Below are 22,051 nucleotides of genomic sequence, written 5' to 3'. Positions count from 1 at the left end.
AAAAGTGATTCTTACTTTTATGTAAAGCAAATATGCATTGGGGCCAACTGCCCTAACGATCTAAGGACACAATATAAGATATACTGCAATACAAAACTATTATTAAATTATTCTTATGCCTACACGTTTGACCCACGAAAATACTGTAAACTGTACACTTAAAGCCCCCAGTGGCCTAAATATATCCCACCGAAACGTTTTGTGGCCTTTTCACGCTAAAGCGGCAATGCCAGCCCCAAACCAGGCCTGCATGCTGGCTTTCATTTAAGGCATTTTTTTTCCCACCTATTCGTTGCTCTTCCACTAGTCAGGGGTAGGCAATTTCGGTCCTCGAGAGCCGTAGTCCTGCATGTTTTTTATGTCTCCCTCCTCGAACACAGCTGAGGCTCCTGCAGAACGTAATTATGAGCTGATGATTTGAAACACCTACAGGCAGGAGACACCGAAAACATGCAGGACTGCGACTCTCAAGGAACCAAACTTGCCTATCCCTGCACTAGTCTCTACGTGATGATTGAGCACTCACTCGTAGTTCACAACGAGGCGCTCTAAAGCGGCCTGTACACCACGGGCTGTTGACATAGCTAGATTACTACACTTTGCAACTGCCACTGACACAAAAGAAGAGCCAGACTCCACATAGTGTCACTTGGCACTGTTTAGCTACACAGAAAAATTCCGGAAAACTGAAATGGTGAAAAACACTTTTGACACTATACCTCAGCAATGGAGTACTGTGCTACATATAGTTCTCAGTCTTTGTACATGTTTTCAGGGTAATCATTTTTTGAACTTGGCAGTCGAGTGACTCGAGCATTAAAATAAAATGATTTAAAATAAATAAATTAAAATAAAACACAATCATCATCAGACAAATGAGAGGGGAAATGTTACAAAGCAAAAGTGATTATTTAAAATAATAGTAATAATAATCCCTTCAGAACCATCACTATACCCCCCCCCCTCCCCAAGTCATATTATTTTACTTTATACAATTTCCAATCAAGGTTAATAAAGTATACTTTTTACTTTTCAAAAGTAATATTAATTCCATTCCATAGAGGAATCACTATATTTTTTTACTTCCAAATCTGAAATGTATTTTTTTATTCAAGACTTTTCTCACTTGAATTTTTAAACATTTTGTTCAGGTATTAAGAAGGCAAATTATTGTAATTTTAGGCAGGATCACTTGCCATTTGTTCATTTTAAAAACATGGCAAAGATTATTTGGGCCGAAAAGCCTGTTTTTGTTATAGAAAGGTTTGATAATGATAGCTTTCTCTTTGAAATGGACATACACTTTTATTAGTTTATGTTTAGATTTACATTTTTAGGCAACTGTGGGTGGTATTGAGCAAGTGTATTGCAAGGTATTCAAATAGCAAATGAAGAAAATGTACATATAATTAATCAGGGTCTTTATTTGTACATTTTAGATACATTTCAAAAACAAAAAATCCCAATGCAATACTCCTCTTACAAAGAACGAATACATACAACTCACAAAATTCCATTTGTAACAGACAATAAATTAAAAATAGTAATGTAACAGGAGGAATATGTTATTCTGTGTCATTTACATTTGGGAACATGCACGGTTATGTGAATACTAAAAAGGAAAGGGGAGAAGAATAACCCTAAGGTTTATGTTTAATTCTAAGGATATTCCTTGAAGACTGGATTGGATGATGTGGATATTTAACAATTTCATGATTTGACGTTTATTTAGGAAAATCCTTTCATGACCTGAAATGACCACTGAAAGAAACATGCTCTCATTCAGTGATTCCCAACCACTGCTGCCATTCGCACAACAGAATAATAGCTTTGAATTCAACTAAAGAGGCCCAGGTTTCACACTGGAAAAATACATTTGGAAGTAAAAGTAAACAATAATCCCCAGCTACATCGCGGTTAACCAATCACGGCCCAGTTTTATCGTGGATATAACACACATTTTTATGCTTGACATTTTTTTGGGGGTGGGGGAGGGCGACGCAAGGAGATATGGTCGCTCCTTGCGAGTCTTCTCATTTTGCATTTGTATTTTTGACTATTTTGTCTTCTTCAATGAACGGCAGAAAGTGCCTCGGCAACTGTGGCATTACAGTACTTAGAATTGGAACAGGGTCTCACTCAGCTTGTCTGTGAAATTCAAGTTTTATAAATCGCCGTAATGACAAACCGATCTCTGTAGATGGCGGTGTTGCGTCACTTTGGATTTGAGATCAGCACAGCCTTTCAGTTGAACACAAAGATTATGCAGTGAATCTCGACTTGTCACATCGATTATGAGGGAAAGAAATGTCAACACGTTGGAAGTTGAAATATGTTAAAATGGTCTGTATGAGCTGACAGTAGAATATTATTAAAATGATCTTTGGAGAAATCTTATGCCTCTAATTATATTTTTGAATTATTATATTAAAACCCAGCACACCTTGGCAAGAACAGCCAGAGACTGCACAGAAAGACAGAAAGTGCTGTCAATCATTTGCCATGCAAACACGTGCAAGTAACCGCTTTTGGATACTTAATTGATTGTACATTCCAAATGACACAGCATCAATCCAGTAACATTCAATATTTTTGCAACACTCCATCATGAATGAGCCACGCTAGCATTGTGGCAGCCGTGGCTACGATCGGTTTGTTTAGCATGCGCGAGGCATGGCTTTGGTCAGAAAGTCGTGGGGGCGGATGGAGATGAGGAATAAAGCTACATTCAAATCTTGCTAGCCGCTAGAAAACTACAAATTCCCTCTTTTAGGTACATGGCATGATCTATTCCACTTCCCACACTACTCTTATCGAGAAGAATGTTCCATTTGCGCTATTTAAGTCGAGTTTTAGGGCAAGTGGCGCTGTTTAGATCGGTACAGTAATTTTGTTGCACTGACTTGGAAGAACCCTTTGGAATTTGGGCCTGTATAAGGTTGTTGGTGTTTATTTTTAACTGGAATTTGTAAGCCTATTGGAGAAGGGGTTCCCCAAGAAACAGACAAAAGAGTTGAGGAGATATGTTGATATAATTGTCAAGTTAAACTGTTTAACTCTAATTTGAAGGCATTTTTGGACCGTATTTTCTATAGACGATGTAACACAAATGTTTCCCAAAAAGAAGCATTCCCAACACACACTAACAAACTACATTTCTTTGGAACCCATAATTTTAGCATTAAAGTCACTGTCTGCTTGACATGTTTATTAATTTTTTTACAAAATCTAATTTTCTCCACTTTTTGGCCAGTGTCCATGTTTCTATTGCTGATTTCTAAAGATCAAAAAAGGTAGAAACTAAGGTTTTCCCTGGCAAAAGAACAAAGTCTTTCTTTTCTTTAGGTAGGATGGCCATTTATATTGTAACAACACAGTATTTTGTGGTCTTGAAATATCAGTCAAAATGCTGAAATATGTGGAACTGCTTTGAAAAGGGGCTGCCAGTGAAAGAGTTAATTGCTCCAATTTTTTGTCACGCAAATGGCACCAGCACGTGCAAGAAGTCGACTCAGTGACAGCTCATAACATGAAAAACCCACACGTTGGGGTGCTCTTAAGTCAAGGTGCCACCGTTTACTGTAAAAATCCAAACAAACTGGATCCCTTAAAAAAAAAAAAAAAAAAAACACGATGTAGCTGGGAAACACTAGGCATAATGCTAATTTTGAAATGGGACAAGACAATGACATGATCTCGTGTCCACAGGGATGATTGTCCACAGTCATGTTGAGGAGATGAATAACCACCAGTTCCAAGTATGTGTGTTAAAAATATCAATGCCTCCCTTTGCTGTAGCTGGATGGGTCACACAAAAAAAAGCTTTAAGACTGCTTGACCTTGTTCTTTTCCTGGTCGTTTACATGCTGCTGATGTTGCGGCTGCTGCTCCTCTCTGCTCTCCTCCCTCTCCGGCCGCTCGTCGCTCTGCCGGGCGATGAGCAGCCGGCAGGTGAGCAGGATGCCGAAGACCAGCGCGTGGGCGTAGCGTTTGAGGGGGTCGCCGACGAGCTGGTGGAAGAACAGCACGGCCAGCATGACTAGCAGCAGTATGAAGTTGGCTACGTCTTTGGGCCGGCCCGGCACCAGGGTCAGGACCACGCCGCAGGCCACCTCCAGGGAGCCGATGATCTTGCGGAGCAGCACGGAGGTCACGCCAATCTTTTTCAGACCTGGCAAAGCTTTGGCGTAGCTCTTGTACGCCCGTTTCTAGAGGAAAGCGTATAGAACAAATCAATGGTATGGGACATGTTAAAGTTTTGATCTTCTACTTCAGACAGAATGGCCCTGGGCCACTGTTAATGTTTAACCCTGGAAAGTGTCACGATTTCTATCTATCAAAACTTTGAGTGTGGTTGGGATGGCTTTCAACATGGCTACAACACACCAATAATTTTACAAATCAGATCCAGTAATGGGTTCTGGAGAAACTTAGTTTTTTTTTTTTGTGTGTGGTAAAAACAAAAAAAATGTCCTTTTGTGAGATAGAAAATCTGGCCAAAAAGAGTCTCGCTTCATTATTTTCAGCTTGAAATATCCATCAATAAGCTCATACAGGCCAAATTTCCAAAGGGTTCTCCAAGTTGACATCAAAATTACCGTGACACCGTCACTTGACCTAAAAACTTAAATAGCACAACTGGAACATTATTCTTGGGAAGAGCAGTAGAATAGGTCATGTATTTTGTCATGAATATAATCATGTTATGGAGCCTTATTTGTAAGTCAAGGTGCGATGGTACAGTGGTATCTTGAATTACAAGTTGAATTCGCTGTGTGGCCAAGCGTGTCATTTAATTTGCTTGTACTGCGGAACCTCCACATGTTTGTGGTTTATCATTGGCCGAGGTGGGGGAAATCCTCCATTATTTGCTGAAAATCACTCTATCCTACTCCTGATTTTGTGCTCAAGCCACTATAAAAGTATTACTTTGGCACCCTCTTGTGGCATCTTGATGCCAAAGAACAATGCTAAAGTGACTTGAAAGTCAAAGAACTATGTCAAAGTGAGTTTGGGGGCGATATTGAGACAAAAGTAGTGTGTAGCCAAGGTGATAATAAACCTCTTTGAGGGGGTGTCAAACTGTCAATTAATTGCAGCTGTTTGTGGCTGGGCTTGGTCCCTATCCCCTGCAAATATTGGGGAACACTATTATTCTGTTCCATCCCCCTAAAAAAAACAAATTTGCACTGTATTCTATAAAAACATACATAAAGAAACTGGTTTTATTAAGCGTACTTTTTATATGAAGTCAAGTGTACAGGTAATATTCGTGTGGTGGATCTTGAGTACCTTTACGATATGTGGCCAAGTGACATCAGGAGCTGGAGATTTATCCGCGCGAGTGCCTGGGTGTGAGCTGTGGCCTATAGAAGCGCCGTATCATATGTTTTCATTTAGCATTTGTATTTGACTGTTTGTCAAATAAATACATGGCATACATATAAATGGCTGAAAGTGCATCGGTAACTGTGGCTCTCCATGCCCACAGAGCATAGTATCCTTTTCACCTCATCAAGAGGCGGTGTATGTGAAGATTTTAACTTGCAATACTAGGCTTAAATTGTTTTTCAGATTAAATAAGCATTTTGAGGTCACATTTTGCAGCCAATTTTTTTCTTGCCAATGTCATGTCACGTAAACCTGACCACAAAGTTGAACATGAACCTGGGTGGAATAATTCAACTGCTAGTCAAAATATAATAGGCTGCTGTTAATTGCTCAATTTCACCCAATTAATATTACGGAGGCTATTTGAACCCATTTACGGCCTACTTCGTGCGCTGATGTGTCGGTAGTAGCAGGACAACACGTTTATACGATCTCGCAGCGAGGATGCTGAGGGAAGTGGGTCTGTTTGGAGGATTTCACGAGATAATAGAGGCGTACAAGAGAACGTTAAGCGGTTATTTTGCGGTTAGTTTAATATTTAGGTCAGCATCCACAGAACAATGGCCTTCCCCCACATCCCATTCACTCACCATCTCGCTGTACGCGTCTTTGCTAAGCCTCGGCGTCAGTTTAATGGTCCCCATGAAGACGAAGAACAAGCCGAGGGCGAAGGAGAGTGCCACGATGGTTATGGTCCTCGGTGAGGGCATTTTGGGGAAATTGGACGCCAGGAAGTCCTGCTGGGGGTTTGCGATGAATGGGAGTCAGTGGACCGGACGCTGTTGCCTGGATGCCTTGCCAAATAGTGATCCCGCACCGACAACCTGCTCGTGTTGCGCGGGAGCGCGCGCAGCCTCTTAAAGGGACAGTCGCCGATTTACATTCCCCCCCGCGGTGGTCACAAGGGCCCTCGTTTTACAACAGCTAGGGATTGTCTCAAATACTAAGAGTGTAGATTCATAATTATAGTAATTGTAATAATAATTGTGTGAGGGAAAACACATGTAAATTATAAGCCGTGATATTCAAATGGAAAAACAGTGAGTACCGGTAACCTTCACCTCCACCATCCACCAAAACCACTCATCCACTATTAACCCATCCTTCCATCGCTCAACCAACTATCCATTCAAACATCAATACATCTGTGCTAATCCACCCATACATCAATTTATCCTTCAAGCCATCCTCACCCTTCCAGCATACAGCCAACCAATCCATCCATCTTTCCATTCTTCCCTATATCCAATACTCCCACCCACCCATCCTTCCATCGATCTATCCATCCATCCATCCATCCGCCCGCCAAAATTCACTCATACAATGCTTTTTGTTCATAAAGAATTTGATACAGTTTAATATGTTCACTTTACTTCATGCATTACATGGAATGTTGTAATTTTATTAGAAAATGTAACATTAAAAAAATACACATTCCGTACTTATATACAATATGGATTTTTTAAATTATTATTATACAATGTATACCTACACTACATGATGGAATGTTCCATTTGAAAGATCCAGTGGGCAAATCGTCATTAGTGCATTGAAATGTGTACTGTCCATTTTGGTGATCGGAGAGATGAAGTGACTCCACACAAGCAGGGATTTTTTTTCATTGTCCCTTATCTTGACGCTCCTTCAGAGCCAGTATGGCTTTTCGGTAAAGATCTATTAGGAGACACAATCGTTATTACAAAATCCAATACGAATGGTGGGGGAGTGGTAAATTCTCACCAAATGTGGCAGAGAGGTCGACAGGTTGAGAGGAAGCTCCAGACATGTCTTCAGTGTTGATTTTGTTTCTTCTTTTAACTTTCACACCTTTCTTCCTTTTCCTTTTCCCCCCCTTGGCTGCACAGACAAATTATTACATTGTAGACTGTAATCCCTCATTTATCGCAGGGGTTGGGGGTTAAATACAAATATTATCCTGGCCTTACCTCTGAGGGGCTTCTCATCATTGTGTAGTGATTCAGGCACATCCAGGGTCTCCTTTGTCACCTTGCCCTTCTGTTTGTGTCTTCCCCTACTTGGGGGGATGATCGCGCTGCTGTTTTTCTCTCGATGGTTGCCGTTCTCCGTCTCCCCTTTACTGGCCTCCTCCTCCTCCTCCTGCTCGCTCGCCGCTTCTTCGTTTTGTTTGTCTTTGTTGGCTTTGATTGGCCTTTTCTTCCTCCTGGTGGATTTCTTCAGCTTATTTTTAAGCGTGTTCTCCTGCCAATTACAATGCACCTTGTCTATAATTCAGTATGACTGGCCAAAACTGAGGGTAATATTAAATAATACTCCCAAATCTATTCACCTTTGGCATTATGTTCTGAATGGGCTGCAACTTTCCTTCCCCATTGCAAATGTTCTCCTTGTCCTTTGGCCTGTGAACCTGGCGGAGGTCTGACTTGCTTGTTCTCATGCTATGGTTACATGTGAGGATGGATAACATGAAGTCACATGAAGGTTTCAGTTAATTGCATTCATACATTAGATGTGCACGTTGTTGTGCTCCTCCTCATGCTGAGAGTTTATCCCAGCCGCTGGACTGGTCGCTAAAGTCAATCTTAGAGCACAAATGAAGAAACAACCTTTCAAACTTACAATTACACCAACGGTCAATTTGAGTCTTCAATGAAACTGAAGTCCATATTTTTGAGAATGTTGAAAGAAGCCAAAGTACAGTGGTACCTTGAAATACAAGTGACCTGATTTAAGAGTTTTCCAAGAGCTGTCATTCAGTTAATTTTTGTTTTTACTTCACAATAAGCAGCACTTCGGCAAGTATTGAAAATTTGATTAACAAAAAAAAAAGAAGAGGCTTCAAGCTGTTTTTTGTCATTCCCACTTCACACGTTATTTAAAACGGAATGCTAACAAACAATTCAAAATGCCACTGACATGCTAGCGGTTAGCTTCTCTCGTCACAATTTTAGAAGCAACGGATATTTGAACCACACATGTTGACAGTACATTGCAATATTCACTATTCAATTATGTTCGAATGCTTTTTATAGAGTACAATATTATAGAGTGCTATTTCCCTCTTTAAAAACGCAAACATTCAACTTGTATCTCAAGGAACCACTGTACTGTTGAGCTATGACATCACAAAATAAAATGTTAAGTAAGGGTCTGCTCTCGTGCCATTCATTGCAAGCAAGCAACAATTTGTGAGAAATCATTATTAAGGATTTATACTTCTTGTGACATTTCTGTTTGCTGGAGTGCGGTGAGATTTTTGTCATGTAAATTTGATATTTGCTTCTCAAATTGAGCACTTCCACAACCACAACAATAAACGTAACCTGCCTCTCTGACAGGCATCACTCAAAAACGAGTCTTGCTTTCTGTATTTGTCATTCAGGTCTCATTGGAGTGGCACAAAGTCTGACTCACCGTTCACTTTTGTTTCTTCTTCTTGTCTTCTCTGGTTTGATGTTCCTCTCTCTGGGGTCCAGAGGCCTCTTGCTGTCCTGAGCCACACGGGCGCACAGCCCTGGGTAATCCAGATAGACGGCTCGCAGCAGCCAGCGAAGGCCCCGTAACGCCTTTCTGTCCGACCAACGCCGTAGGTCCATTAAGGCTGAACAAGGCTCCTTGTGAGGAGAGGGGATCGTAATGGGTTAGTTTGATGTGAGAAGGTAGCGGTCAGCCTCCTGTTACGGTGACTCACAATATGGCACACAGAGCGACTCTGGTTGACAAGCTTCTCCAATGAGAGCATCTCGGTCAGCTCACTTCCCAGCAGGGCATTCATTTTGTCTTGTTTGTTTGCCAAGCTGTAAAGATGAGGACAATACGCGGACTGAGTCACACATATACACAACAATCTAACGGTGTGGAGTTGGCTTTTTCCCATATTCTTGCTAAGGTTTATTAAATACTCCAAATTGTCCAGAATTGTCAATGTGAGTGTGAAGGGTAGGTTATACAGAATAAGTTTGTTTTTATCAAACATAATGTATCAGCTTTATGTTTATGACTTGGTGGTAGGTGGCTGTCTCATTCACTTAAAACCAGGAAATTGAAGTGTGCAGTGGAGCTCCACCGCATCGCTTATAGAAATAACATCTGTAGGTCAATCAGATAGCAGTGACCGCTCCTCCTTTTCACTGGACAGCAAGTGGGAAAATGTCCGCCCCCTGAGATGGATAAAAACGGGTGTATTTTGCAGCTTCATTCATGTTTCATAAATGTAATATTAATTGGAATGCTGTATTTAGACCAGTGCGGAGTAAAATGCTCATTTTTTTCAAGAATATAGTCCTATTTTTTCCAAGAACAAAGGCATATTTTCTAGAATACAAGAATAAAATTATATATTTCAAAATTACTTTCTCCCCTCAAGAAACTTTAATATTATAATGTAAATAAATAAATTCTCATAAGATTAAGACAATTTAGTTCGACTAATTGTCTCATTCATGTAGATCCCTCTTTTGTCCTGAAAATGTATGACTTTATTCTCATAACATTATAGTTTTATTTTCCACAAAAAAATATGAAGATGTTATTGTAACACTCTTTTTCTCGATAATAGGTTACTTTTTAATTTGTATGGAATTGAGAGCTACAAATAGTAGTCATGCTTAATTGTCAGGATTATGAGCGGTTCCTTGGAGAAAATTCTCCCGTCAAGGGCCCCTGGTCCAAAAAAAACCTGAGAATCTCAGTTCATAAACTGACAAAATTGGCTCCTAACAGTGAATGGTCATGCAGGTATAGGGGTATTCCACTAGAGGGTAGTGTTGGCAAAGTTATGCTCAGTAAAAAAAAAAAAAAAAAGGAATATAATTACACCAGGATGGGTTTTCCTGCCACTCTGGGCTGCTTAAGCAGGTCAGCCAGGACCTCCTTGACCTCCTTGATCCTTGGCCGGTCGCTGGAGTCCACCACGAAGATGACGCCGTGTGCCTCTCCATAATACTCGCTCCAGGCGCCCTGTGACTCCTCCGAGCCCCCCACATCCAGCAGGGTGACCAGGTAATTCTCCACCCTCAGCTCACTCCTCACGCAGCCCTGGGTGGGGCCTCCTTCCACGGCTTGGGGGACTGCGAAGGTAAAAAAGAACCACACGTGAATTCAGCAGCTCCAAAACAGGAATATTGGCCATACAACTGGAAGGAGCGACAACAAAAGTGCATTTTTAGTATAGTCTAACTTTGAATCGTTGGTTCAGGCTCAAACCTGTCCTGTTCACTTTTGGGACAGAAGAAAGAAATGAAGAGGGGAAAAAAGGACCATAGGAAAGGTTAAAAGCAATGAAGAAAGGGAATTAGGAATTGATGATGAAAACAGGAAGCAAAAAGCACAAGGGACTCGTGTTTGTTTAGCGCATCCACCTCACATTTCTAGGTCCTGTGTTAGAATCCCAGCTGGGGAAGCAAGAAAGAAAGTAATGAGGACAAAAAGGAAAGGACAATAAGGTACAGCAGGTATAAAAAGTCTACACACCCCTGTTCAAATTGCAGGTTTCTATGATATTTGAAAAAAAAAAATGAGACCAATATCAATCATTTTCAACAACAGAAAAACTGTGATTGCACAAGTGTGCACACCCGCTTATACCTGGTTTGTTCAGTATTACCCAGTCACATTCAAACTCTTGTTAATGGGAGTCAGCAGACAGTAACCTGTCAATATTTAAAGTGCCTCTAATTAACCCCAAATAAAGATCAGCTGCAAGTAGGCGTTTCCTAAAATGAAATAAAAAAACGTATTTCTATCAGAAACTTTTCATAATTTCTACTACCTTTACTAAAGCCCCAGTTCCAGCAGAAGAGGGGAGGGGGAGATTTTGTTAAAGCAACTTTTTGGCCACAAACACAACAATGCTCATCAGCAAAATAACACCATAACCACAAAAAAGCATGGTGCATCATTAAAATTTTATTTTCAATATAAAAATGCTTTTCTGCAATTAATGCCTTCCACGTAATATAGGCAGGCTAGACTGTCCACTTCTAATCTGGCCACAGCCTTTACATGTACAAATTCAGTATTTATCAGGGAAAACAAAACTATTTTTGAAAACAATAATATTTATTTGGATACCTCTTAACATGCCTCGGATGGATGACGTCTTTCCTGATTTGTCAAGACCCACCACGAGAACAGTCACTCGCCTATGAAATAAATACAAATATTTAGCATTGAAATCAAATCAGTTAGCAAAGTTAAGATGCCACTCAATGTATGGGAGTATTCATTAAACTATACAAGACAGGTGCCTTTAGATACACTTGTATATCAAAACATCTATTCCCAATTTAATGAATGTAAATGCCATTCATCAATTCCAGCCTTCCCTAAAAAACAAAAAACTGAAATTGTTGTCATGTATATTTCATTGAGCAAAACTAGCACTCCATAATATTGTACTTCATAAAAACATGCAGTAATTAGATCATTAAATAAAATCACAATGAATTAAAAAAGTTATTGTCACACTGCATCATAATCCTAACCCTACTTTTTTGGTCAAATTAAGAATATATAATTAAGTATTTTTATATTTTCTTTTTGCGTGTGTTGCTGTACTGTTTGTGTTCAGCTTGTTGCTTGAAGGGTTATAGCACTGCATGAAAGATGCTAATTAGCGTTAGCATGAACCTTGCAGACTAAAAGACACAGCTATGTGGTTCTTTTAAGTACACGAAGTGTAATTCTCTTTCTTAAATGTTTGATTTGACAGTAAAAGACAAATGAGAGTGACAATACAACGCTTAAAATTTGAAAGAATTGTTCACTATTTGCTAAATTTTTGCTTATTTTGAAGTAAGTTGAGTTCACTGCCATCATATAGCCCTTGTATCTAAAGTCGATGCCGGCTAGTCAAAGCAAAAAAAAAAAAAAAAACGAATGATGGCTCATATTTCGAAAACCTCGCAATTTAACGCACTGTATTTGAGTGATGTATGATGCAACTTTGTCAGCTGCAGCGTCAGTCAAAAATAAGCATTTGTTTAGCATACATTAGAAAAGGTCACCTTATTGGCTCCTGGATTTTGGAGAACCAGGTGCAGCAGTTGCTCATCAGGTTGAACATGTTGTCTTGAGGTGAGCAAGGTGTGCACAGTGGCCACCATTTTCTCTGCAAGCGGTACCTGGGAACACAAGGGGGCATAATTACGACTACGACTTGTTTGACTTTCGGCTGTCAGGGGTCGTCACAGCGAGTAATTTGCATGGGATGTTCGACTCATTTTTACGCAACCCACAAACGACAGTGGCTGGGCAACGATTACTACAGTATTACTACTACATGACAACTAATGAAATGCTCTCACAGAATCAGATGAAATATGTTTAAAACCCGTGGGCTGTATTTTATTTTTGAAATGGCTTGGTCAGAACCATGAAAAAAACCCAAACGGGTCACAATATTCCCTAGGGCTGAAATATGGGTGCATTTCAGTAGAGTACGTATGTGGTAATCCTGGATGATGTTCACGATGGTTCTGTCTTTTATTTGTGTGACCTGTTCAGAGGTCACTACAGGGGTTTGCTTCCAACTCAATCACTGAATCTAGTTTTGCCTAAATACATGCTCAGCGTTACCTACGGATTTCAATAAATTTGGACATCATCTGGAAATGCTTTTTTCTTCAGTGCTTTCTGAGAAAAAAAAAGTTTTGTACAATATTCAGATTTATTGAGATGTCCCTTAGTTAGTTTTGGAAATTGCATAATCAACCACAGCTAAGCAAAACTTGGTGTTAAAATATTTGTGCCTGTTACATATTACCCTTGTAAGATCAAGATGAGATCAAGTTTGGAAAATACCTATAGCAATCCTTGACAAAACAACTAAAACTTTAAGATGTCCTAAATAAATAAATAAATAAATAAATGAATAAAACTTCAGTCCCCTTGAGGAATACCACATTACATGGATGTTGTACTTTAAATGCCTTTATGCACTTATTGAAGAATAACTAACATATTAAATAAATTATATGAAACTGAAGCTTCTTATTTTTTTCATCTGGCTTGGCGTTTTGGTATTTCATGTCCACTTTTTCCTCAAACAATATATACAACAAAGAGTCTTTTGCTTTAAATGGGCAATCAAAATTTGATGCCTGCATGGCTCTGCCCAAATTACATTAAAATGTGGATAGTTTGACGTTATCCATTGGACTAGGATACCTTTTAACAATTGGAGCTCATTTGGATCAAATGCCTAACAGTAGTTGGTCAATGTACAAGGCCTGAAAATCACCCAAAATGGCTCCTTCAAACTAAAATGGCTGACTTCCTGTTCAGTTTGGGGCTTGTTTTTTTTTTAGGTGTGCTGTTATGGCAGACTCGTCTACCGGATTTCATGTCAATCAGTCAAGCTGATGTTGGGGGTTAATTTTGTCACAGTGAGCGTGTTTTGTTGTGTTTGGTACTGTTAAAAATCCATACATTCTAACCAGGAAGGATACATGCGCCTATAGTTGAACCCCCCCCCCAAAAGGTGAAACTTTGCACAACAACTCCAAGAGAGCTCCTAACAAATAATATGTGTGCTTCCTGAAATTGCACTCAACAACAGCGACCAACCATAATGTCCTCTAAGTGTATCTTACAAATGAGACATTTCTTTATTTTAGGGCCATGTGGTCATGCAGTGTGTACCACACAGCAGGTGTCTGAGGTCAGCAGACGACAACAACAACAACAACCAAATACGCACACACATACACTCACGCAAAAGCTGGCAGGTCTTTCACTCCAGTGCATCTGTTCTGTCTTTGTATAATCTGCTAAAGCCAGTTTGGAATGGCCTGCTTTTCCTGTGTTGTTAACAAGTCGACCCATATTTCCTTTGACACGAGGTCACCATACAAGTGAATGAGAACAAATTCTATGTCAGGAGCAACAGAAATATTTGTAAATGTAGAACTGGTAGTAATACTGCTAATGAGCAGCTTTCATTCATTTAGAGGTGCAATATGTATGTCAGGTTTGACATTTATTAGTTTTATTTCTACTATGCATAGAAGAACTTATGTATGACATTTTTGATACTTCTGTCAAACATAGGCCACACTCACTAGACACAAGATTGAATAAGAACAATTGCATGATTTAATAAATCCAATACAAGATTGTTTCAAAATCTAGATTCAGGTGTACAGTATCTCAATACATTAGAATACAATAGAAAAGTTAATTTATTTATGTAGTTCAATTCAAAATGTGTTGTATATCTTGGGCCTAATCTGCTTACTTTCAGTTCAAGTTTGACTGTTTCTTACGCAATATTTTCATTCCTTGAGATGGTGAAGTCAGGGTTTTCGCTGTTTCTCTTGTGACTTTTAATTTGAACAATTAGATTACATTTGTACTGTGTTGTTCGTGCATTACTGGTTACCTTATTTACCTACATGAGATGGGGTCAGAATTACAAAGCCAATTGACAGTCCAGTCATATACAAATTCATGCTCAAACCACGGACTTACAGGAGGTGTATATGGATAATGGGGCAGACATCGTACATTACCACATTTACTGGCAACTTGTTGTTTTTTTCATAGAAAACACAGTTATCAGTGTGTGTTTTACACCTGGATCCCTGTCTGGAGTAGCGAAATCCTCTGAAAGAGTGAACTTCACTGTCTGCATTGACCATTCAAACTATATGATCACAGTATTGTGAATCGTGACTCACAGAGGTTAGATTTACAATTTTACAGAGTTTTGTTTTTCCCGTATTGGCTTTTACTTTCATTTGATTGTTTATGGTTCTGGCAATATGCTACAGACGAATCTTAAGGTAGCACTCGGAGTTATACCATGTTCGAGAAAATCTCCCAGATTTATTGGTAAAACTATATACCTAGACGGTGGCACTTTCACCATAGAGACGGAAAATAAGGTAAAAATGCTACAGATAAATCAATGTATTCAAGCTAGGTGAGCTTACTGAGTGGCAACATATGGCTGTTGGTGAGTTCATTACTTTTCCTGACATGAGTAAGCGGTATTCTTAGTCCATTCATATATTATAAGTCCGTTAGTCCAAACTTATTTTTATGTTGACAGGGTCTAAAAGTTGTCCACTATAAATTGAGTGCAATAATTGTAAATGCCCAAACATCAATCATATATATCAGTATTTCATGAAAGATGAAAAGTAATATTGACTTTTCTTATTCATTCCAAGTGGTTGGACGGGCCTAGTATGTACTGTCGTAAATTACATAATATTTCATGATTTATATATTTTGAAAACATTTTAAGTGTTAATGACCAAACATGCATTACATTGGCGATAAAAAGCTGTGCACCTATTGATAAATAAACATACAATAGTGGACTCTAACCTAACATCAGCGGATGATTGTCGCATACAATTACTAAAATCTAAAACGTAATAATACTTACAGAAGTGGGTCTACGTCCATGCAATTGTTTGGGTACACCTATGTGCTAACATCTTGCACCTACCTGCTGCAACTCTTAATCAGGCTCACACTAAGCCTCTACTCACCCCATGTGGGAGGTGCCACCTGTGTTTTGGTCTCTCAGCCAATCACGGGGACACCGCGTGAGCCAGTAGCTTCCCTATTGGATGACATGTTTTCTCTCCTGTTTAAGTAACTTAATGGGGATCGCCATTAGATTTGTTTAGTCCACACAAGGCTAAACGGGTCTCATGGTGTAACCTGTGATGTCTGAAAGTGGCACCATGTTGCGTTGGAACACATTTAGGTTGGGTAGACAATGTAATGCCCTCGGCACCCACTATACATGTGAGACTTTCTAAATAGCCCATATGGACATAAGTAATACCTAATGGATTGATTCTAGTCACACTGGCACATATTATATGTTCCAAATATCTGTGCATAGATTCATGTTAAATAAACACAGAGGTGGCAAAAGTAGTCACACTCTGTAGTTATGTGGAAGTTAAACTACTTGTGATTGATGCTAATGGTTAGCATGTCAATGGCGTTTGCCATTAGGCCTACGTGTTAGCATTAAGCTAGCGGGGCTTACATATAAGGCTTAAATGCATGTGTAATTCTTTTAGTTTTATGTTTGGTTCGACAGGAAACTTTAACTGGGAGTCGCATTCATCAGAATTGAATTTGCCTAATTGCTTGTTGTCAAGTGGTTTGTTTTTTCACTGCCACCATGCAGCGCTCGTATCTCACGTTTGCACTCACAAGTCAGAGCAACAACAACGACAAAAGAGCCAAATCATGGATTGTATCTCGAAAACCCAATAAATTGGGTCACTGATTTTTTTTTCTTCGCTATGAACTGCATAAACTACATAGAAAAATGAACAAAAACATCATTTGGAAAACAGGTTTAGGTTTAACAGGGTCACCACAATCTAGGGCACACCTTCCATAATGATATTTAAAAACATGCAAAAACAAAGCTCGGAATTGGCTGCCATGCAAGTGTAACAACTAATGAAACCTAAGATCAAATCAAACTTTATTTATATAGCACCTTTCATACACTAAAATACAACTCAAGGTGCTCAAGATGAACCATCACATGTTCATTATATCTAATAATAAACTTTTGTTTAGTTGTGGCATTTTATTTCGAATGTATTAAGTTGTTTAAAAGGATCCCCACCCCTTGCCGACAAAAGAGATAGGCAAGTCATTCTTTACGTCATGATTTGATTAGAACAGATTAATAATCTTATTAAAGTGCTGCAGTATATTTATGGACAGTATAATTGCACATCACATAGAGAGGATCAACCCGTTACATAACATCATTGTGATGAACAGAATGGCATGAGCCTACTGGGATGCAAAAAACTACCACTAGATGGCGTTAAAGTCACAGCCTCTCCGCCCACCCCAACCCCCGAAAAGCGCACTAAATCAAATTGAGGCACCATATTTTCCACCAAGTGTCTTCCACAATTATAGATTGCATAGTGAAATTCACAACAAGTTATACTTAAAAATCCATGTCATAACACATCATCCATACTAAGCATTCAATAGATAGATAGATTTAAAAAAAATAGATAGATAGATAGATAGATAGATAGATAGATAGATAGATAGATAGATAGATAGATAGATAGATAGATAGATAGATAGATAGATAGATAGATAGATAGATAGATAGATAGATAGATAGATAGATAGATGGATAAGAATGTTTTATGTTTATATATATATATATATATATATATATATATATGCTAATAGAGTAGCTATAGTAAGGTACATAAGTATTGGAAGTGTGGTTACAGGGTTGTTTGTCTCATTAAGACATTACACTAATATCCGGTCTGGTACCGCCCTCCTCTACAAAATCATTACTCAAGCACACACACGCGCACACGCACACCCCCACGCACAGGCACACACACACACACACACACACCAAAAACAGCTGAGGTCAAACATAGCCGCCACACCCCCGTTTGCTCCACATAGCAAACATGCCTGTAAGCCCCCTGATAGTTGATTTTGCACTCTGTGCTAACCTCCTGATTCAGAGGCGGCTTTTCAACGATCCCAAAACAAAGGCTGCGCCACGCAAGCCTTCAATTCTGCTGCTCCGTAATGAGATTTCCATCTTCCTGTTTCTCCGAGGCCCCACAGGAGCGCAGCACCTCTGCAGTCTGGAGTCAGTGACCCACAGCAACGCATGCATTAGTGATGATGAGTCTTCATTTGTGCTGTCCGCTTCCTCCTCCTCAGTACCAGGCGCAACTCATTTACTGAGATTAAATCTGACAGGAAGTAGATAGCATGTTCGGGGTCAGCTCTGAGTTTAGTTTTTTTCCCCACAGAGGAAGCAATGGAAAATTGAATAATATGTTGGATAATACTGTATATGGATCAAAATGTCACCATTATTAAAGCTCTTAGCTGTAAATTCAACATTTCAAAGTCTCTGTAAAATGAGAGTAAATGTCTTCTAAATTTGACACTTCACAGAAGAGTTTTGCTAACTTCCCTGCCAGATTAAAAACAAAAACTAAGTACTGCATATTAAATGAGGACTCTCAGATGCTGTAGGTGTGTCTGCTGAAGGCATTGGGATTTATGCAGTCCTCAACTGTCAACTGTCAATCAAATACCTCCAATACAAGCTGAAAATGGATGCTACTGCATCTCCCTTAAGCCTACTCATGATAACCATATGTTTGAGCAGCGGAAAAATATGTGCTAAAAGCCTCTGGTGGCTGGACAATATCCAAGGCAATTTTCAATTGGAAGGAAGATGAATTTTCACCTTGCAAAATAGGCATAGCGAGCTGGCAACTGCGCATCACAATTGCACCAGATAACGGATGACATGAGCAAAGGTGCTTAAGTTCATGTAGTTTGGGTTAGGTCATTTATGTCAGATGCCCAAGTGCAACTCTGACATACATGTGTGCCGTTTTAGTCAAACCCATGCCCCAAAATCAGGAATACTGAAATGGTGGAAAACAGTTTAAAACTGTATTTCCACAATTGAGTGCTATGGTACTCTTTGCACGTTTTCAACAATTATCTTGAAACGTACATAATGTATTTAAAAATGCAAACAAATCTGTGAATTCGCTTTACAGGGTCTTTAACTCATTCACTCCCAGCAACCATTTTGACTGAAGCAACACCCTTTGCTCCCGGCTGTTTTACTGGATTTTGACTGGTTTTGCAAAGCCCACAGAATATTATGTTCTATTGCTATAAAAACATGGAACCTACCAAGAAAGATTAGAGTCTTTACTTTCATGTTTCTGTTTTGCAGCAATTAACATTAGCTCATAGCTAAGTTTCATCATTATTCACAAATCTGTTTAAAACACGGGGGAGCCTTTTTGAGCTCCTATACACTGCTGCCACCTGCTGGCCGTTTTTGTAATAACTACCATTGCTTTAAGCATTCTCTTCAGTTCAGAGGCTGCATCAAAGCCTTAAAAAAGCATTAAAAAAATGTTGTTGTTTTTTACGTTTTGGGACCATTGTAATATCTAAAATAAAATGTGTTTATATGCTTTTAGGAGCAAATTAGTTAACTTCCTTACAATTTTAAGAAGAACAACTAAACATTAGAAATTGTGTGTAAGTGCAAAAAAGAAGAAGAAGAAATCCTAAGCATGTGAGACTTGGAAAATGTAAATAAATAAATAAGTAAATAAAATGGTGAAGTACAATATAATGAAAATAATTTGAATGGTTTGAATCGGTTGAGGACTGATGAAGGACGAGGTCACTATGTAAAATGTCTGCATTGATTTTGGAATCTTGTCATGGAGAATGTGAAACTGAACATTTTAAAGTTGTAATGGTTGGAATCAATTGGAGTTACATTTAGAAAAATTCTTCATTCATTACAATGGGATTTTTCATCCATTCATTGATTGATTGATTTTTTATTGGCCACAATATACTGTCAGCGTGACCTGAATTTTTTTAGGCACGTTTTCCCCCCTAAAAATTATTTTGGTTTTAAAATCGTCGAGACTTGACAGTGCTTGCCTATGCTGTGTGTATTTGACTACAATAAAGCCTTCTCAGCAAATAGCAGCTCATTTGCTTTCCATGCTAAAGCCCAGCTGTCAGACTGGTTCTCTTAACCTCAATTTTAACATGTGCTCCAGAGAGCCAGTGTGACCCGAACAAGCAACATGACAAATGAGGACACATCTGCGTAAAAAGTCAATGAGTTGCAGAGTGAGTCACTCTGTTATTATTTCTCTCTCTCTGCTGTAGAGTTTCCAGCGCAACAAGTCCCAGGACAACCAGTGAGTAAACTCTAAAAATGGAAGTGCAAAGCAACTGAACTCTCAAAGCTAAATGTATCCCACTGCTAAGCTGTAGTGTGTTCCTCTCTGTGCTTTTGCTTGACAAGAACATGATATATTGCACAACACTCATCCATTTTTAGTTGAATGTAGTCTATTCATCTAGGAGATATGACATGATCATGTAACCATGCACTAATGGAAGTGGTTTTCCACTCTCATATGCTGGAATAAAAGCATCATCAAGAAGGAAACAATATTCAGACAAATATTGAAATACTGTAAAAACCTTATGATAACTACATTTCGCATCGCATCGGTATGGAACTGACAGAATACAGCGGGTTTCTCTCTGGACGCTGCTGCCAAAAAGCATATTTTTCTGTGAAGGCAAAAGGTTATGTAGCGTAGGGGAACAGTTACAGCAGATAACATTTAAAATACATTTGATTTAAATTGTTGTTTTGTGTCTACTGAGAGTGGAATGCTGGTAGTGGTGTAGTCCATTTCTATCTTACAGGTTACTTTTTCCAATCAAGACACCAAATTATTACAACTTTTACATCTATTGCTAAAGCATCATCAATTACAGTACATTAGGTGCAGGATATAAATTTAAAATTGTGTGCATTTCTAAATTAATTTAACTCTATAACTTAATGTGTGTTTTGTTACATATTTTAACTGATATTTTCCTCTCTTACTATAATCAATAAACCACTATACATTTTTTGTATTAGAGCACATTTATAAATTTAGCGGGGGGAACAAATAATATTTTTTTATTAACCCCCCACAATATCCAAGAGCACAATAGACATGAAATGACCATGCAAAACTGGAATCATTTGCCAAGAAAACATGTACCTGAAATAAATAATTTAACTATAGGCAATTCAATAAAAATAAAATAAACTGACTTGGGAAAGGCTGCTCTCCAGGAATGTGCCTGAAGGGATTTGTTATTGGACACTCATGTAACTTCTGCACAGTATTTTCCTTTTCCAGCTATAAGGGAAGGGTTGAGTGACACACCTTTAGTTACTGTAAACATTGACTATTCATCCCATAATTTAGTCTAAAGAAGTCTAAAATTAAACTATTTTTAAATCAACTTTAGCATTCATCCAGATTGTTTTCTCACCTCACAAAAACAAGGCCATTTCACACTGCAGTAATTTTAGACTGTGAACAAAGACATTTACTCTACTCAGCTCATCTTCATTTATATAGCGCTTTCACAACAACTGTAGCTCTAACAAAGCGGTTACAGAAACACATGACATAAAAAAGTTACAATATTGCAAATATAACAGCCATTCCTTACATAGGTTTTGCATTGTTGTTTGAAGTGGCTATAGATACAAGAGGAGAGATTCCATCTCCTTTAGCATAAATTTGACACGTGTTCACACCAAAGGAACTTTGGGGATTTTTTTAAAATACCATACGTAAAGTTGTTGACGTTTTGTCATGCCATTGTTTTAAAGTAGATGCAAAGTTAGCTTGTAGCTAACAGCTAATACGGTAATTGCATTATCCTATTTTTTTCCCCAGAACAAAATGTGTACCCTCAGGAATATATATATATCTTCAATTGTGTCATTTCATTGTCTTGTAGGTCACTGCGGTCTGCTGACTGCCTTTTACTTACGGTCCCTTACCCAAGATTAAAAACTAATGGTGACAGAGCCTTTCAATCAGTATATATATGTTTGTTTGTTTTTTTTAAAGAGAGAACTAATGCTTATTTTCATGAACAAAAGGAAACATTTTTATCAACCCCAAAAAGTTCGAGAACCCCCATTACTGTATAAGGGTTATAATGACTCAAAGAAAGTGAAGGGCCTAAACCGGGATATCCAAGTTTGGTTGTGCTCTTATTTTCAGTGGCAGTCCTTTCCACATCCGGTTTTGTGTTTATTTTGTACGCTCTTGAC

At 38.7% G+C, this 22,051-nt stretch overlaps 2 protein-coding genes across 2 annotated transcripts; both read right to left on the bottom strand.

Annotated features, from left to right (window-relative positions):
- Positions 1–1,404: 1,404 nt before the first annotated feature.
- tmem35a (transmembrane protein 35A) lies at positions 1,405–6,245 on the bottom strand. Its single transcript, XM_086085792.1, has 2 exons — positions 5,982–6,245; positions 1,405–4,208 (listed from the first exon to the last, which is right to left on the bottom strand). The coding sequence occupies exons 1-2, from the start codon at positions 6,099–6,101 to the stop codon at positions 3,825–3,827; spliced, it is 504 nt and encodes a 167-aa protein (XP_085941918.1). The 5' UTR covers positions 6,102–6,245; the 3' UTR covers positions 1,405–3,824.
- A 534-nt stretch (positions 6,246–6,779) lies between these two features.
- On the bottom strand, positions 6,780–15,855 carry arl13a (ADP-ribosylation factor-like 13A). The gene is made up of 10 exons (XM_086084118.1): positions 15,767–15,855; positions 12,378–12,494; positions 11,443–11,513; positions 10,187–10,439; positions 9,062–9,167; positions 8,785–8,984; positions 7,700–7,808; positions 7,338–7,611; positions 7,132–7,248; positions 6,780–7,065 (listed from the first exon to the last, which is right to left on the bottom strand). The coding sequence occupies exons 1-10, from the start codon at positions 15,784–15,786 to the stop codon at positions 7,010–7,012; spliced, it is 1,323 nt and encodes a 440-aa protein (XP_085940244.1). The 5' UTR covers positions 15,787–15,855; the 3' UTR covers positions 6,780–7,009.
- Positions 15,856–22,051: the final 6,196 nt, after the last annotated feature.

The sequence above is a fragment of the Leptonotus elevatus genome, chromosome 9 (assembly GCF_054856555.1).
Source record: "Leptonotus elevatus isolate MCC_2025b chromosome 9, RoL_Lele_1.0, whole genome shotgun sequence".
Taxonomy (NCBI): Eukaryota; Metazoa; Chordata; class Actinopteri; order Syngnathiformes; family Syngnathidae; genus Leptonotus; species Leptonotus elevatus.
The sequence above is the reverse complement of the archived record's forward strand: the minus strand, read 5'-3'. Positions and strand labels throughout refer to the sequence as shown.

Bases quoted from the DNA above. Each gene is read 5' to 3' on its own strand.
- tmem35a (XM_086085792.1), bottom strand. From the start codon at position 6,101: ATGCCCTCACCGAGGACCATAACCATCGTGGCACTCTCCTTCGCCCTC. The intron at 4,209-5,981 runs GTGAGTGAATGG...GCTTTCCTCTAG, and splicing joins AAGACGCGTACAGCGAGATG to AAACGGGCGTACAAGAGCTA.
- arl13a (XM_086084118.1), bottom strand. From the start codon at position 15,786: ATGGACGTAGACCCACTTCT. The intron at 11,514-12,377 runs GTGACCTTTTCT...TTTATTTCATAG, and splicing joins AAAATCCAGGAGCCAATAAG to GCGAGTGACTGTTCTCGTGG. The intron at 7,809-8,784 runs GTGAGTCAGACT...ATGTAACCATAG, and splicing joins AGAAGAAACAAAAGTGAACG to CATGAGAACAAGCAAGTCAG.